The sequence below is a fragment of the Peromyscus maniculatus genome, chromosome 11, assembly GCF_049852395.1.
Source record: "Peromyscus maniculatus bairdii isolate BWxNUB_F1_BW_parent chromosome 11, HU_Pman_BW_mat_3.1, whole genome shotgun sequence".
Lineage (NCBI taxonomy): Eukaryota > Metazoa > Chordata > Mammalia > Rodentia > Cricetidae > Peromyscus > Peromyscus maniculatus.
The window spans coordinates 59556867-59574570 of record NC_134862.1 but is presented as its reverse complement, the minus strand read 5'-3'; the positions used below and the strand labels follow the sequence as shown (position 1 = coordinate 59574570).

Genomic DNA, 17704 nt, shown 5'->3' with positions numbered 1-17704 from the left:
TCTTAGAGAGGATTAAAATATACGTTATCTGCCTGAATAATTTTTCTTTAGATAATAAAGTCAATTTTTGAATAATGTATCTATCGATGAATTTTCAAAATCCCTGAAATATGATGTAAAGTACATCACAGCTTAAGCTAGTCAGAAATTTTCAGATTCTCAAAGCTGCTTTCTTTTAAGTCCTTTCTTCTCTTTATTGAGTATATTGATGTTGTCACTCAGGAAGGCCCAACTAGCCTGGATCAAGCAGAGAAACAATACAGAGAAAATGTAAAAATAAACTAGTTTGTACGGACATGTCTTAACAGGTACTTAGGACTTAGATTGATGTGGCCATAAAGTTTATCATCCACACCATGACTCCTGTGATAAAGGGACGATTACTACAATGGTATTTTTCCAGGAAAAATTAGAACATCTAGTTACCTTAGGTAAATGTGGCTTCCAAAAACTGTGGGGCAGTAGTTATAACAATATTGTTTCTCATTCCTGGAAACTGTCATGCAATACATCATTTCTGAACTTCTTTCCATTTTCTAAAGATAGTCCCATACCTTGAAGTGCTGCCCTGTGATGTGTGCTTGTTTGAAGTGTCTGGTCTCCAGTATTCCTTCTCAGTCTTCAAAACCACTGCAGCAGTCAATTCAATATTCTGTGGCATTTGGGTTTTTTTTTTTCAATTGACTTTTTTTGTAACTCCATTTTTGTTGTTGTTGTTGTTTGAGACAGGGTTTCTCTGTGTAGTTTTGGTGCCTGTCCTGGATCTCGCTCTGTAGACCAGGCTGACCTTGAACCCACAGAGATCTGCCTGGCTCTGCCTCCTGAGGGCTGGGATTAAAGGCGTGCGCTGCCCGGCTCCATTGTTCTTTTTTGATATAAAGATATCTTCATAGCCGGGTAGAATGTTTACTATGCTTTACTTTTCATGTGAGTTAGTCTCAGCTCTCCTCTGCCGCACGACAGTAGTAGCAGATGACAAACGGAGTTTATTCCTCACTTATTTTACTCAGCAGTCCCCACAGTGCATGCATAGCTTTCCTTGGTGGTTATGCAAAAACCTTGATCACAAACTTTGTAGAGAAATAAATCTCATCACAGCGCCAAAATATTGGACGTGCCTCAGGAGGAAAAACTGATTGCTGACCACAGGCATGACTAGGTCTACAAGTTAGGCTTAAATGTTAAATGTTAAAAAGCCTAAAGCCACGTGAACAACTTTGTACCATCTGAGATTGTTACTGAGCAATCTGGGTCCCAGAATATAGGCAAACACATTTAAAGACACGTCAGTTCTGTTGCAGCCCCTGCACCTGTGGTTCTATGATACGTGAATTACATTTGAAAGATGCACCTGCAGTTTCCCAGGAACCAGCAGGGGGCACACTTGCATTCTGGGTTGTTTAACACATTTTTGTGCTCAAAAATCTGTCCTAACGAAAATCACAGAAATAGCCCAACATAACTATTCTAGAGGTTTCACCTAGTGTTCTTTATAACAGAAAAATAATAAATAAACATTCTGGACGTTGGAAATAATATGTAAATTATGACACATGTTTAATAACCTCTTAAATAATCATTGAAACAATTTTCAAGAAATAGTTAATTCATTTTTTTTCCTAACAGTTGTTGAGTGTTGGTCATGCACTAGACACCACTGTAAGTTTACACAAGTGAAGAGAATATTTATGGCATAATAATGATTGAAAAACAGTGTGCACTGTGATAAAGCCTGCATTTTCTACACCTGGCTGATGCTATGGAAATACTCATACTATTAAGAACAAACTTATTTGTCTTCCCTTGATAATTATTATAGAAAATCAAAGCATCTACTGTGTGTGTGTGAGTGTTTACAAGCATGAATGTCATAGCACACATGTAGAGGTCAAGGGAAAACTTTCAGGAGTCAGTTCTCTCCTCCCACCATGGATACTTCTACATGTCAGCCTAAAGCCTAAAGCCATGTGAACATCTTTGTATCATCAGCCTCAGGTACCAGTTCAGGTCTTCAAGCTTGGCAGCAAGTACCTTTGCCTGATGAATCATTTCATCAATCCAGAATATACATATGTATGCATGTATATGTATATATAATTTGGTTTTTCGAGACAGGGTTTCTCTATGTAACAGTCTTAGCTGTCCTGGAACTCACTTTGTAGACCAGGCTGGCCTTGAACTCACAGAGATCTGCCTGCCTCTGCCTCCCAATTGCTGGGATTAAAGGCATGCACCACCACCACCCAGCTAGAATCTATATTTTTGATAAGCTCACCAAATGATTTTTTATTCATAAAGCTTGGCAATTATTAGCCAATATTTTCATACTTAACCATACTTAACATTTGAAGCATGGATTAATTAAAATAGTGACTAGATGGAAACACCAGGTGTCAATGAACTGAATAGTTTGTTCCAACTGATAAAGTTATAGGGGATTTTACTTTAGATTTTCAAATTTTCTACTATTATATTCCATTATTATAACCATAAACAAATACTTTATGCTGTCTTCCACATTCAGATTAAAATCACAGTTATAATTCAAAATAATCTACTTTTACTATAATGTAAAGACTGGGGGACTGATGAGATGTCTCAGTGGGTTATGGTTCTTAACACTGAGCTTGATGACCTGAAGATCCAAATGTGGAAGGGGAGAACCAATTTCTCCAAGTTATCCTCTGACCTCCATGTGATCACTGTGGCCCACAGGCATGCACACAGGCATATATACACACAAATTAAAAATTCAATAAAAAACTGGGCTAGGAAGACATCTCAGTGGCTAGAGTGTTTTCTATACGAGCAAAAGGACTTGAGTTTGGATTGTCAAAACCCACTTAAATGCCAAACACAGAGAGACACATGCCTGTATCTCCAGCACAGAAGAGACTAAAGGATCCTGGAGGCTCCCAGGTCGACTGATGTAGTAAAAATGGCAAGTCTGGGGTTCAGTGAGAGAGAGAGACTTTTTCTCAAAAAAGCAAGGTGGATAAGCAGAGGTTAGGGAAGACATCATAGCATCAACATCTGGATTCCACACACTCAGGCACAGACAAGTGTACCCATATACATGTGTGCAAACACACATACACTACATATACACATGGAAATAAAAGAATGAATAAAGGAAAATAATTTGTAATAAGATATCTTGTTTTAATGTGAGAATCTTTAGATAAAGAAAACTAGCCATATGCCTAAACTGACCTATAAAATCCTACTGTGCTTTTTTGGGGAAGAGAGGGGGCGGGGGACCTGAGGTAACTTAAAGAATTCTTTGTTACATTCTGAATAAAATGAAGGAGAATAAGATACAAATTCAACATGATAGTTGAATTCCTTAAAAATCCATTGCATATTTAAATCATGTGGAAATGTTTAGTATGTAGTACATATGTTCAAAGTTTCTAATGTTTAATTTATAGTACATACATTCAAGGCTTCGAATGTTTAATATGTAATATATACATTCGAAGTTTCTATAATTGCAGCCTCCTTCCTACATCAAAGTCTTTCAGAGCAAGGAACAAACGGTGGGGACTTTCCTATACATTGTGGAACTGTTGAAACTTGTCCCTGGGCCTTTCCCACTCACTGGGCTTTTCTTTTTAAAACTTTTTCCACTAGGAACTCCCTATAATAGCCTGAACTGACCTTTGTTGTTCAGCTTTCTATGTGCCCATGTTGGAACACCAAAATGTTGGTTGTTTTTTATTTTTTGGGGGGAGGGGCGCTGCCATCCAGCTCTCAAATTACATGCAGAGGCTTATTCTTTATTACAAATTCTGGGCCTTAGCTCGGCTTCTTTCTTGCCAGCTTTTCTTAACTTTAAATTATTCATCTATCTTTTGCCTCTGAGCCTTTACCTTTCTCTTTTTTCCTTTCTTTTCAAGACAAGGTTTATCTTGGTTTGGTGCCTGTCCTGGATCTCACTCTGTAGCCCAGGCTGGCCTCGAACTCACAGAGATCCACCTGGCTCTGCCTCCCAAGTGCTGGGATTAAAGGCGTGCATCACCACCACCACCCAACTTACCTTTCTCTTACTTCTGTATATCTTACTTTCACTCTTACCCCATGGCTAGCTGGGTGGCTGGGTGGCTGTGTGGCTGTGTGGCTGGGTGGCTGGGTGGCTGGGTGGCTGGGTGGCTGGGTGGCTGGGTGGCTGGGTGGCTGGCCCCTTACTTTCTCGCTCCTTAATCTCTCTTCATTCTTTCTCATCCCAGATTTCTCTTTCTGTTTAGTCTCTTTGCCTTCCAGCATTGCCCATCCTTTCTCCTACCTTGCTATTGGCCATTCAGCTCTTTATTAGACCATCAGGTGTTTTATACAGGCAAAGATCACAGCTTCACAGATTTAAACAAATGCAACATAAAAGAATGCAACACATCTTTGCATCATTAAACAAATATTCCACAGCATAAACAAATGTAACATATCTTAAAATAATAGTCTACAACAGACCTTAAACACACCATCTTCCTTCTTTACCCTTTCAGGTGCTAGGATTGCAGGCACAGGCCACCACACTCGGCTCTGTGCACTGAATTTTAATAATCTTCTTTATCATGATAACAGATAAGGAATCTCCTTCCACAACATTTTCCAAATGCTACCTAAGGAAAAATATCTCTCCCAATTATATCCCAAAATGCAAAGCTTCTATATGATAATAATGAATTATGTTTCTATGACATGATTTTTTTCACAAGTACATCCCCAACATGGAACTCTACCTACATACTGGTTAAGTTTAAAGGATGTAGGAATAGGTTGATAACTGAACATAAGTTGTAATAACCAACTCAGCAGTTTAAAGTTAAGGGGACTTATTCCTTAAAACTGTCGCACTAGCTTTTGCTCCTAAGCAGTTTCTAAATTGTTACTCTCAGATGCCTCATCTGAAAACTAGTTATCAGGACAGCAGTAAGGATGTCAGGAGGCTTGAATGAAATGAAGCAGATAGTAACCTTTAAGCCAGTAGTTCTCAACCTGTGGCTTGGGAACCCTTTTGGGGTGAATGACCCTTTCACAGGGGTCACCTACTACCATTGGAAAACACAGATATTTACATTACAGTTTGTGACAGTAGCAACATTAGAATTATAAAACAGTAACGAGATAATTGTATGGTTGAGGGTCACCACAACATAAGGAACTGTATAAAGGGTTGTAGATGGATCTTTCTCTGTCCCGCCAGCCTGCTTCCAAATAGCCACATGACAATTTATTATTAATTATGAAAGCTCGGCTGATAGCTTAGGCTTGTTTCTAACTATCTTTTATAGCTTAAATTAACACATTTCTATTAATTCACACGCTGCCACATGGCTTGTTACCTCATCTCCTACATGTCATGCTTCCTCCATGTCTCCTTGCGACTCCCTTCTTCTTCCCAGTGTCCTCTCTGCCCTGAAAATTCTGCCTAGCTATTGGTCATGCAGCTTCTTGTTAAACCAATCAGAGTGACACATATTCACAGGGTACAAAAAGATTATTCCACAGCATTAGGAAGGCTGAGAACCACTGCGAGGCATCATGTAGTTCACACGCCAGATGCTTTTGCTCCATCCACCTTATTCCCACTCCCTCCCTCGTGCTTTGAATGCTCTCAGGAAAGAGATTCTTCCCAAGACCTTTTTCCTGATATCTACTTTAAATTTGCTCTAACTCAACCTGCCCATTGCCCTTGCCTCAACTGCTCAGAACAGGAAAACAGTCACACACAAGAATTTCAATTTCAAAATTCTCAATATTGCAAATGGAGAAGATTCACCACCACCACCACCCAAAAAATGAGGACTCCTGCCTAGAATGTTAATTTTCCGTTAAGGCAATGAATTTCAGTTGTTTGCACACAGCATCCTTCCTTTTTCAATGAAAGTGTACCAGCGGTTAAGACAACAGGATGCATCTGTGGCTGTGCCTGGCATACACAGTTATCTTTGTGTTCTCTTTAGCTATTACAGAATAAATTATTTTGTTTTCTTTCTATTTCTGTGTATAACTTAAACTGAAAAAAAAATTTTTCCAGTGTCAGCTTGCCAACATTCTCTGGACCAGTTCATTTAACTCCTGGTGGAAAAACATGAAGTTCTCCATCCTTGCATGTTTCCAATACTGTGTTTTCTTTATTTCCTCTTTGATGTATCTTCCCAAGGAAGGCTATACTGGGATGGCAGTGGGTGCCAGTGTTCTAACAGGCCAGTTAATTGTGCTTTCTTCCCTTCGGCAGGAGATCGCAGTAACCAGTGCCCCTCTGGCTTCACCTTAGATTCAGTGGGACCCTTTTGTGCTGGTAAGTATAGGAGTGAATAAAATATTTTCATTTCCCAATAGTGTCAGCAATGGTTATCTTTCCTTTACATTTATTTATTTAGTGTGGAAGGGGGCATGTGGTGGCTCCTGACAAAGGTATCATTCTTCATGACAAAGTCAAAGGAAAATTTGTAAGAGGCAGATGTCTGGCTCCACTATGTGATTCCAGGGATCTAAGTTAGGTCATCAGGATTGAGAGCAAGTACCTTTATCTGCTGAGTCGTCTCACTGGCTCAACTAATAATTATCCTTTTGTGGACTGCTGCTACCATTTTCCTAGGTATTTAATCATCACAGCTGCCTACAAATGTTCTACTTGATACCTGAGGAATGGAGATGCAGAGAAGTTACACTGCTTAAGATTGCCTAGTATCAGATGGCAGACTACATTTGAGGTTAAGTGGGATGACGACGCCCATACGGCTTCAGTTTGGCCACAGTCTAGTGTAACAGAGATGGTGACCAGGGACAGAATGGAGTGAACAGAGAGCATTAATCTCCATCCAGTGGCTCGATGGGTGTGGGCTATCCGTGAACGGACACGAGCTCACCTACCCACAGAACTGCTCAGTCGTGGGGCAGAACGGGATAGAGAGCCCGCAAGTAACTGGGAATCCAGCTTTGTCCCTCACAGGACGTCACAGCTTAGCAAATGGCTGAGGATTTCATGTTGGCATGCACAGTGCTGCTCTTCCACTGACCTGCAGAATGTAGTGGACTGGCAGGAGGTTGTGTTTAGACTGCAGTCAAGGCTCAGCCCTGGCAGGAATAGCCTTAGTGACTGAGAGCGTTCACTTAACCTCTGTTCTCCAGATTGGCTGTCCAAATTAGAACAGTTTTGTAAAAATCCTATCCCTGAAGAATGCTTTGCAGAATAAGTTGTAACTGCTAAGGAGCCTTTAGGTCGAAGTAAATATAAATGTGTTTTAGCTATTATTTTTGTTTTAGACTAAAAATCTAAACGTATTCACTATCAGCAATAATTTTGAGACTTCAAGTTAATTTCTCCATAGCAGTTTTATTCTGTGTCAGTTAGAGTATTCTCTGTTATATTGGATCCAAGTCCTAGGCATCTAGACACGATTATTCTCATGGACTTGAGCAGCTCCTAGGAAGCAGGAGTTTTACACACTGATGGCCTTTTGTGTCTTCTTTTAGATGAAGATGAATGCACAGCCGGGAATCCCTGCTCCCATACCTGCCACAATGCCATGGGAGCCTATTACTGCTCCTGCCCCAAAGGCCTCACCATAGCTGCCGATGGAAGAACCTGCCAAGGTAGCCTCCAAACTAAATCTGATGACCAAAACAATCTTCCCTAGGAAAAACATGGTAGGCCAGTCTTCTACCAGTTTCCTCTGCCCACAGCCTTGCAACAAACAGAAAAATCCTTATATATGGTTGAAAATGTAAGAAAGAGAATACTGGCCAGCCATTGCTTTCATAAAGGCACCTGGAAATTAGGGATGTCTGGGATACCTCACTGAAGATCCCAGAGAGAACAACTCATTTGTTAAAAGTCGCCTAATTTATAAATAGTCTAATCCAGTGATTGGCCTATAGATACATCACAGCATGCTTAGTAACTTTAAATGACTCAACCAAAAAATTCAAGCTTTCTTATTCTTTGATATTTTCAATTATCTTATGGCTTCTTGTCCCTGCTTGACAGCAAGTTCTCAAGTTAGTTGTTTTTCAGTTCACCTCAATGTGATGCCCCCTTCTGTTGTAGACATTGATGAGTGTGCTTTGGGTGGACATACGTGTCATGCTGGTCAGGACTGTGACAACACCATTGGATCCTATCGCTGTGTGGTCCATTGTGGAACAGGTTTCCGAAGAACTTCTGATGGGCTCAGTTGTCAAGGTACAAAGTGTGTCTGTCTGTCTGTGCTATGCACACATATGTGTATGTGTACTTAGGTATGTGTGGGTGTACAGTTGGCTGTGCACATGTATGTGGAGCCCAGTGGTTAGCGTTGGGTGTCTTCCTCAATTGCTCAACACTTTGTTTACTGAGGCAATGTCTTCCACAAAACTTGAGCTCACTAATTTAGCTGATATATCTAGCTAGCTAGCCCTGAAGATCCTCTATCTCTACCTTCTCAGAACTGGAATTACATGTGAACTGCCACACCCACCCATGCCACACCCACCTGACTTTCATGTGAGTGTGAAGATCCAAACTCCAGTCCTCATGCTTATGGCAAGCCCTTTATCCATCGAGCCAACCTTCTGATACCAAAGTTTAGACTTTCTGAATCGTTTAAAGGGACAGATGCCATATAAAAGGGAAAGAATTGGGACCTATAAAGCTAATGGGCCTCCGCTCTCTCAGAAGAACTTAAATATGGATAGCCACAGCTTGGATGTTTCAAAACTGGAGTTGTTTGACAAGTTCTTATGGAGATATGATATTTCATAGTTGTTTATAATGTTTTTAGCACAGTAGTTTTGAATACCATTTGCTTATTACCATTTGAGAAGGCAGATCATACAACACAATCTAATAGTATCTGTTCCAAAGGAGAAGACTCAGTGTAGACTAGGATGTTCATTATTATATTATTTTAATAGAGATTTTGTTTTTAAATCAGTGTGAATTTGAAATCAAAATTTAGCAAAAGGGATAGAGAGATGATGACACTGTTGAAAATATCTATTGCTCTTTCAGAAGATCTGAGTTTGGTTCCCAGCACCAACGTAGGGCCACTCACAACCTCCCAAAGCTCCAGCTCCAAGGGTATCAGATGTTTCTGGCCTCCACATGCATTCACATGCATGTACCACATGCAGACATACACTCATAAACATAATTATAATTAAAATAAATCTTTTTCAATTACCGGAAAGTAGAGTTTCACATATTTCCTGACACCCTTTTCACGTATCCGAATTCCCTCCACTATCAGCTTCCTGCTGCCCTGTGTTGCCTTTGTTTCATTTTGATGAGCCGCATTGAGACACCACCAGAGGCCACCCTGCACATTAGTGCTCACTCTCAGTGTTGGACATTCTATGTATTTGCACAGACTTATACTGGTATGATAGTTTCATGATCCTAAAAACACGCTGATTCCCATGTGTCCATCTCTGTCTCTGCAATCCTGATATATTTAATGTCTCCACAGTGTTTCCTTGTCTCAAATGTATATAACAATGTATGCCAGAATTCTTCAGTGTACAGCCTTGGAGACAGGGTTAGGGTTAGTAATTGAGGTCCTTCGTGACTCTTTGCATGGCTTCACAGTACATTTCTTTTAGGGCCAAGTCATATACCACCATATGAATGTTTCACGCTTTTTTATTTTTTACCTACTAAATGACACCATGGTTGATTCAAAATTTTGGCAATAACTGACAACACTGATGTCAGGATTTTTCACAGAGTCAAAAAGAGTAGATCCCAAACTAAATAGTAGGAAGAGAAGGGGATGATTCCCCTACACCATCAGCCACTTTGCAGGAACGAGAAAAATCAAGCTATAAAAAATCGTGTATAACTTGTATAAAATAATGTGATTAGAAAACAAAGAATAAGTAAAGAAAAAGAAAGTCAATATATAGGTATGCACATAGAAGCAATATGTTATTCATTTCTGGTTGTTAATGGCATTTGCCTTTTCTGGCAAGCAATGTGAAAAGAGATGAGGGCCCATGCAAACAAAGAAAAGGAAAGGCAAGAGATACACCAAGAAGAGAATCATCAAGTATTTGATTATGTACATGAACTTATATGAATTAATACGCTGTGCCTTTCAAGAGCTAAATTAGAAGATCTCAAGTAGAGGGAGTAAATAAGGGACAGTGACGGTCTCAATTTTTAGAACAAAGAGCCTAAATATGGCAATTGTCCTTTTGAAGGATTTGTATTAGAACAACAGAGAGGAGAAAGGAGACTGAGGTATATATGACCTAGGAGAGGGAAGAGGCTTGACTATGCCTAGGACTAAAGAGAAAGATGGACTTCGAACCTACACAAGAGGAGTGGTCAACTGATGGGCTACAGTCCCCGTGTTCATGAGAAAAGAGAAGGTGCCTTCAGAGGTGCAAAACCCAGATAGACTTCTTTTATGAGAGGGGGATGTCTCTGTCTCTGTCTCTGTCTCTGTCTCTGTCTCTGTCTCTCTCTCTCTCTCTCTCTCTCTGTCTCCCCCCGCCCCGGGACTGAGTAAGGGAGAGAAGGGAAGGTACCAAGGCTTTGCATCCTCCTCTTCTTTACACTGTGAACCAACCAGGTCATGTTGGGACGAGTTTGGCAGTGACCGCAGAGAAGGAGAGGAGAGCTGCTGAGGTTGCTAAGTCAGACACAACACGATAGGCTTGTCAGGAGAGTAGCAACCAGGGCAGGGAAATAAGGCCACTTGCAAAGGACCTTCCAGCTTCCTGTCAGTTTGCTTTGTTTTCTTTTCTTCTATCTTCATTCCAGTCTTTCAACAGAATTCCAGAGCTTAAAATTCCCAGAAACGGGTGGGGGCCACACAGTAAAATACTTAAAGCAAGCCAGAATTTAACCAACAGAGTTCTGAACCATTAGTAAACATCTATGTTTAGAAGTATTAGAGGAATAAGCCCTTTCCGGCAGCTGATTGTATTAATTGTGTAGCAGAGACTACGAGACTGCATGTATCAGGTTAGTCTGGGGTCTTAACCATGATCATCATCAAGATTGGTAAATGATTAAATGTTTGGAATGAATGTCCTCAGCTTTCCTAACAACATCTACTGAAAGTTTGATCTTATTTGACAGATATTAATGAATGTCAGGAATCCAATCCCTGTCACCAACGCTGCTTCAACGTCATAGGAAGTTTCCAGTGTGGATGTGAAGCTGGCTATCAACTCAAAGGCAGAAAATGCATTGGTAAGATGCTTACTTTGAATTCACAATGATTATATTGATGTAACTCAGAAAGAGAGAGAGAGAGAGAGAGAGAGAGAGAGAGAGAGAGAGAGAGAGAGAGAGAGAGAGAGAGAGAGCTTGTATGCACGTGTGCACAGTCTAGAGGAGGACATCAATGACCTGGCCTGTCACTCTCCAGCTTATTCCTTTGAGACAGCATCTCCCACTGAAACTGAAGTTCACTGTTTTTCTGCTAGACCAGGCAGCCAGCAAGCCCCAGCCATTCTCCCGACTCTACCTTCCTATGGCACTGAGGTTATGGGTTCACATGCAGCCACACCCAGGTTCTTACATGGGTTCTGGAAATTCAAACCCCAATCCTTATGTTTGCGTATCAAGCATTCTTACCCACTGAGCCATCTCTCCAGACTTCTCTAATTTTTCAGTGCTGAATTGTCTAAACGTACATGCTTACTTATTCAAGTACCGAGCTATGCCCATGCTTGTAATCTGTACAAAAAGCATAATCAAGTGACATTTTATAGATTCCCAGCTCCATACTTGAATGATAAAACCACTGGGGTCTTAAACATTTTATATATATATATATATATATATATATATATATATATATATATATATTACATTCATATATGTGTGTGCAAATATATGCATATATGTATACACATTAAGTTTATATATACATGGATATGTATGTATGTATACACATTAAGTTTATATCATATATAAGTATGGCTACCAACTCTGTGAAATAATACTTTCTCATTCTGATTTAAAGTAAAATAAATTAATGTACCTTGTTAGACTTAAGCACTTTTATCACATGCAGCAATTATGTTATACACATGTATATTGATTTATAATTACCTTAAAATCCTAAGGATTATTTTCTCTAGAGAAGTGGAATCAATCATTTACCTCATCTGTATCACCTTTGTTCTTTTGTCGAGATGTGAACGAATGTAGACAGAATGTGTGCAGACTAGACCAACACTGTAAGAACACCCGAGGTGGCTTTAAGTGCATTGATCTTTGTCCAAATGGAATGACCAAGGCTGAAAACGGGACCTGCATTGGTGAGTGCCATGCTCTTTCCCTGACAGAGAACTCTTTAACACCAACAAGCTAAGGAAGGTATCTATTCCAGAATAAGGTGATGACGGAAACTGAGTTAACAAGAAAATCCTTTTCCACTAGTTCCTCTAAGTCCTGGCATGCTTGAGCTTTAGAATCTCAACATCATGGAGTACAAGGAGATGGAAGCCCCTTATGCAGACTTAGGACCATTTTGAGCTCCTGTCCATCAAACATTTTTTTTACAAAGTTTAATATCTACATAGATTAGCATTAACTCATGCGATTTCTAGCTTGAAATTTAGCATATCTGCTTAGAACTTCACAGCAAAGTCAAGAAAAGGCTTATTTATAGACTTATTTTAAAATATAATTATTCTAGAACTACTTTATTAAATCAAGGAGAAGAAAATAAATAAATTCTATTTACCTCAACTTTATTCCTTGTCATCTATTCCGTAACAGCTTACAAAGTCACCAGATGTCATCAATTTGCAACTTAGAATATAAAATAAGTTATATTTCTTCTAAGTTTATTCTTTGTTTATCTATTCTGTACCAGCCTACATGAACTAGTAGATCTAAAAACTGCAGCAATTAATGAAAACAAAGTGGGTGAGTAAAATAGATCAAGGGCAAGGGTTGAGGGAAAGAGAGCGGGAGATCCTAGCTGGATCAAGAAAAGAGAGGGAGAACAAGGAATAGGAGACCATGGTAAATGAAGACCACATGAGAAAAGGAAGAAACAAAGAGCTAAAGAGGCCCACAGAAATACACAAAGATACCCCCACAAAAGACTGCTGGCAATGGTGGAGAGATAGCCGGGACTGACCTACTCTGGTGATGGGATGGCCAAACACCCTAATAGTTGTGCCATAAACCCCATCCAAGGACTGAGGAATCTGGATGCAGACATCCAAGGCTAGGCCCCAGGTGGAGTGCTGGGAGTCTAATTAGTGAGAAAGAGGAGGGTTTATATGAGCGAGAATTGTTGAAATGAAGGTTGGATAAAGCACAGGGACAAATAACCAAATGAATGGAAACACATGAACTATGAACCAAAGGCTGAGGGGCCCCCAACTGGATCAGGCCCTCTGAATAGGTGAGACAGTCAATTGGCTTGATCTGTTTGGGAGGCATCTAGGCAGTGGTACCAGGTCCTGGGCTCATTGCATGAGTTGGCTGTTTGAAACCTGGGACTTATGCAGGGACGCTTGGCTCAATCTGGGAGGAGAGGACTGGACCTGCCTGGACTGAGTCTATCAGGTCGATCCCAGTCCTGGGGGAGGCCTTGATCTGGAGGAGGTGGGAATGGGGAGTGGGCTGGGGGGAAGAGGAGGGGCGCAGGAAGGGAGAGAACAAGGGAATCTGTGGCTATTATGTAGAACTGAATAGTATTGTAAAATAAAATAAAATAAAATTAAAAAAATAAATAAACGAATCCTTTTAAAAAATAAAAAAAAATAAAAAGATAGATCAGCAGGTAAAGACTCCTATAGCCAAGCCAGACCACTTGAATTCAGTCCCTGGGACCCACACTGTGGAAGGAGAGATCTGTCAGACTTCCACGTGTGTGGTGGCATGTGAGTTCCCTCCGCACACACAATAAGTAAATGTAATAATAAATAAAAACAGAGCATTAATTCGGCTTACTCTCCTATCAAAACTAGGTGGGGGGGGGCAATGAAAACACCATAAAAGATGCAAATAAAATTGAGCAGCGACCAAGACAGCAATCAAGCGATCATATGTAAGACTATCAAAAGCATGGTGGAAGTAAGCACATTTAAATTTAAGTTGATGGGACTGTTAACTTGTGCTGACGGTAGGAAAGGGAAGACAAGAAAGCCCTGTGTTCAGAAGAAATAGCTAGATGTGGAATACTGACCACTTGTTGATAATTGAGGTACATGAAGGGTTTGTATACCTAGGAACTTCTAGGGGCAAGTCCTGGACTATCACCTTTCAAACACTTTGTAGCTCTAACACTATGCATATAGCTAACTATTTTCCTTCAGTGGAGTAGCAGCCTGTTCTGAGCATCGCCTACCATAGCATCCAGCAGTGTTTGTTTATAGGAATATTGACTCTATAATTAGGTCTAAGATAATTAGAAATGACATGAACTGAAATATCAGAATAAGAAGGGACAGCAGAAATCTGGCTCAGTGAGAATGTAAATGGAGACATCTATGGCTTCAGTGGAAGGTTACAAAACTACCCAGCTGCAAAAGTAACTTAAAGATGACTCTGATACTAGCAGCCAGGGTTGACTTCGAAGGAGTGCTGTTGCTATAAGAAAGAGAGAAAGGGTAAAAGTGGGCATGCTGCCTTTGCAGTGCAGTTCAGAGAGGACATGGAGATGTCCAGCTGGCAGCTGCAGCTGTGGAACTGGGGGTCAGCAGCCATGTAGCACCATGGCTCCAAATCTGCCTACACAATGACCTTTGGGACAAATAAGAGGGCCAAAGGAATCGAAGTACAGAGAAGAAGCAAAACCAAAAACAAAGAACAAAACTCTTTCCACAGTGTGAAGCAAGGGGGTGGGGAGGGCCAGTTAATAGCAGCAGTGCTGAGAGCTGAACCCAGGTTTCCTGACTCCCGAGTCCTAAATCCGAATTTAATATAATCTCAACAACATAGTGAGAAGCATGACCTTTGACAATCAGCAGAATGTGAATTCTAAGTATGATGACTCCAGGTTTGAGGAAATACTGCTTTTTATTGCCTCCCTGTCTGTAGACATCGATGAGTGCAAAGACGGGACCCATCAGTGCAGATATAACCAAATATGTGAGAACATGAGAGGCAGCTACCGGTGTGCATGCCCAAGAGGTTATCGGTCCCAAGGAGTTGGAAGACCTTGTATTGGTAAGTTAACAAAAACCCATCCAGAGTAATTCAACTGCTGATAGGGTTACCTGGCCTTAGCAGACATGTATGGTCATGCTCTATTGTTACACCTAGTAGATGTATAAGTAGGCTAGTAAGTTGTAACATAGTCTGGTTACTACCTCAGAGACTTCACATTGAATTCAATTTATATTGGCATTTCAAGTAATATTATGGCCATTTCCTGAGTGTTTCCTAAGTAATGCATATATAGCAAAGTGAACTTCCAATATAACAGCCATGGCAACTTGATTCTCGTGATTATCTTATTACTTCTCTAGGCACATGACATAAATGTTTACATAGATACATTTTATTCAGTACAGAATATATTTATATGTAGTATGAAAATTTAAGCATATAAAAACCTTAGCACAATTTAGGTGAACTGGTAATTATTACATTGACTACAATATTTAATGTTCACTGTATGCTATTCTCTGAACTAAAAATATCTCATTCAATTCTTCCAATTGCCTATTTGTTTCCATTCTAGTCATAATGCACTATAGAATAAGGCAGATGGTGAGCGATATCTACAGGAAGATAACCATAGGCTGGGAAGATGGGCCAGTGGATATGAGTGTTTGCTCGTGCAAGCCTGGAAACTTTTTTTAGTTTGAATTTCCAGCACCCACATTAAGAAGAAGAAAGAAAAGAAAACCAACAGCACATGGCCTTGTTTGCCTATAACCTCAGTATTAGGAAACAGAAACAGGTGAACACTGGGGGTTCACTGGCCAGCCTAGCCAAAACCATGAACCTAAAAGTTTTCAGGCAATATGGCAGAGAGTGATAGAGGTAGACACTTTATCCCCGCCCCCTGTCTTTCACATGTGGGTACACATGCACACACAGAGTAACCATGTACTTTTAAAAAAAATGTGTATCTATAATCAAGAAGCTGAACTATTAAGTCATTTATCATCAGACTATTTAAGTGAAGTAAAAAAAAAACTATATGGACTTTTAAATAATGGGATTTTGATATATGCTTTAGGGTCTTATAATCTGTTTTTAAAATTGGTTGTCTTGTTTGTCTATTAAACAATTTACAGCAATTAGTTCTGTTTTTATATTGCTCCTAGCATAGTACTTTGCACATAGCAAATGTTCATGCCAGCACCCTTTTTATAAGCTATTATATTAATAGGATAAATGTGTAACACATCATTTTATTCTTCTATTTAGATATTATAGCTTATATTCTATAACATGCAATGCCTGTCTAGATCTTGTCACTGAATTTCTTGAACAGCCATTACAGTGATGTATGGAGTGGAATGTTAGTTTGTTCTGGACATGGATCGGTAGTTGTATATCTAACATTCTTCTGAGGAATAAAGAAAGGTCATTTCCCTGAAGAGTTTAAAATGTTCATTTTAATTTTTGCTTTCCAGAATAGGTTTTAAAACAAATTATTACTTTTGTTTTCAACATTTTCTAATGTTTTCCTGCCACTGTAGTGATGGATTAATGGATTTCGTTTTGATCCCTGATTTTCATGTGGTTTTTCAACTTGCAGGATGAGTTGCCAAGAAACACTTTATTTGTTGACATATAAGAAAAAAGAAAAACAACATTATAAAATTCTCCAAGCTATGATGAGCTTTTGTCTCAGTAAAACGTGATTCTGTGTCTTTGTTCCCTTGATATCTAGGAAGAAAATGAGCTTGGCTTAACTATTAAGTCAAAATTAATAATTCAAAACAGAAAAGCTGCAAGCTTGTAGTTATGTATCCATGCATCTGGGAGTTTTAACTGTAGAGAGACCGGATGCACTAGTAGAGATGGCTGACTACAAATTCCACATACAATTTCAGCCCTCTGAGGACCAACAGAATTACCATTCCTTCCACTTTTAAATCCAGGTTTCTCTGTCCTCAAGGCACAGTTCACTATAGGACACTTTTTGTTTCTACTGTTAGTGACCAGACTTGACCCCAGGCATCCATACTCACTGCTTCTTTATTTCAAGCAGAGTTTATTGAGCACATAATTTGTTCTGAGTGATGTTCTCAGTTGTGGGAAATTAACTCTAAACACTGTAGAGCAGGTCTCTGCCCTCATGGGGTTTACCTTTCATGGGGAGAAAGGTACTTCCAGGATAAATATGAGTACAAAATCAGATGGTGATTAACAATCTAAGAACATCAAACAGGGCTAGCGGGAGGATGATGCAGGCCAGGGTGAGCAGCACCACTCCAGAGAGTGGGGTGAAGGGGCAGCCAGTGTGTGGAGGTTCAAACAAGCACTAAAGAGAAAACAGGCCACAGCCGGGCAGGTGGGTCCACACCGGCCGTGCTCAGAGATGGACACAGGGCTAGCTATTGGAGCACAGCTGGGCAGAAGACAGAGGCCAGAGCAAAGAGCTTAGATTTTCTCCAAACTGTGTAATGGGAAGACAAGGAGAGGTGCAATGTGAGGCAATTTTGTTTGGCAAGGAGCCCTGCTGCCGCTGGGTAGGGAATATAGTTATGAAGGCCATGATCAGTGTGGAAAGACGAAGCTCACTTACATAAGAAAATAATAAATGAGCATACAGATCTTTAT

The 17704-nt window shown here is 40.0% G+C and overlaps 1 protein-coding gene across 3 annotated transcripts in view; it reads left to right on the top strand.

Annotated features, from left to right (window-relative positions):
- Hmcn1 (hemicentin 1) overlaps positions 1 to 17704 on the top strand; it is a 440991-nt gene that overhangs the window by 409671 nt on the left and 13616 nt on the right. For all 3 annotated transcript variants that reach the window (XM_076547592.1, XM_076547591.1, XM_076547593.1), the window contains 6 exons: positions 6239 to 6301; positions 7480 to 7599; positions 8054 to 8188; positions 11072 to 11185; positions 12136 to 12261; positions 15002 to 15130. In XM_076547592.1, coding sequence (XP_076403707.1) covers positions 6239 to 6301; positions 7480 to 7599; positions 8054 to 8188; positions 11072 to 11185; positions 12136 to 12261; positions 15002 to 15130 — 687 coding nt within the window. The remainder of the gene's footprint in view (positions 1 to 6238; positions 6302 to 7479; positions 7600 to 8053; positions 8189 to 11071; positions 11186 to 12135; positions 12262 to 15001; positions 15131 to 17704) is intronic.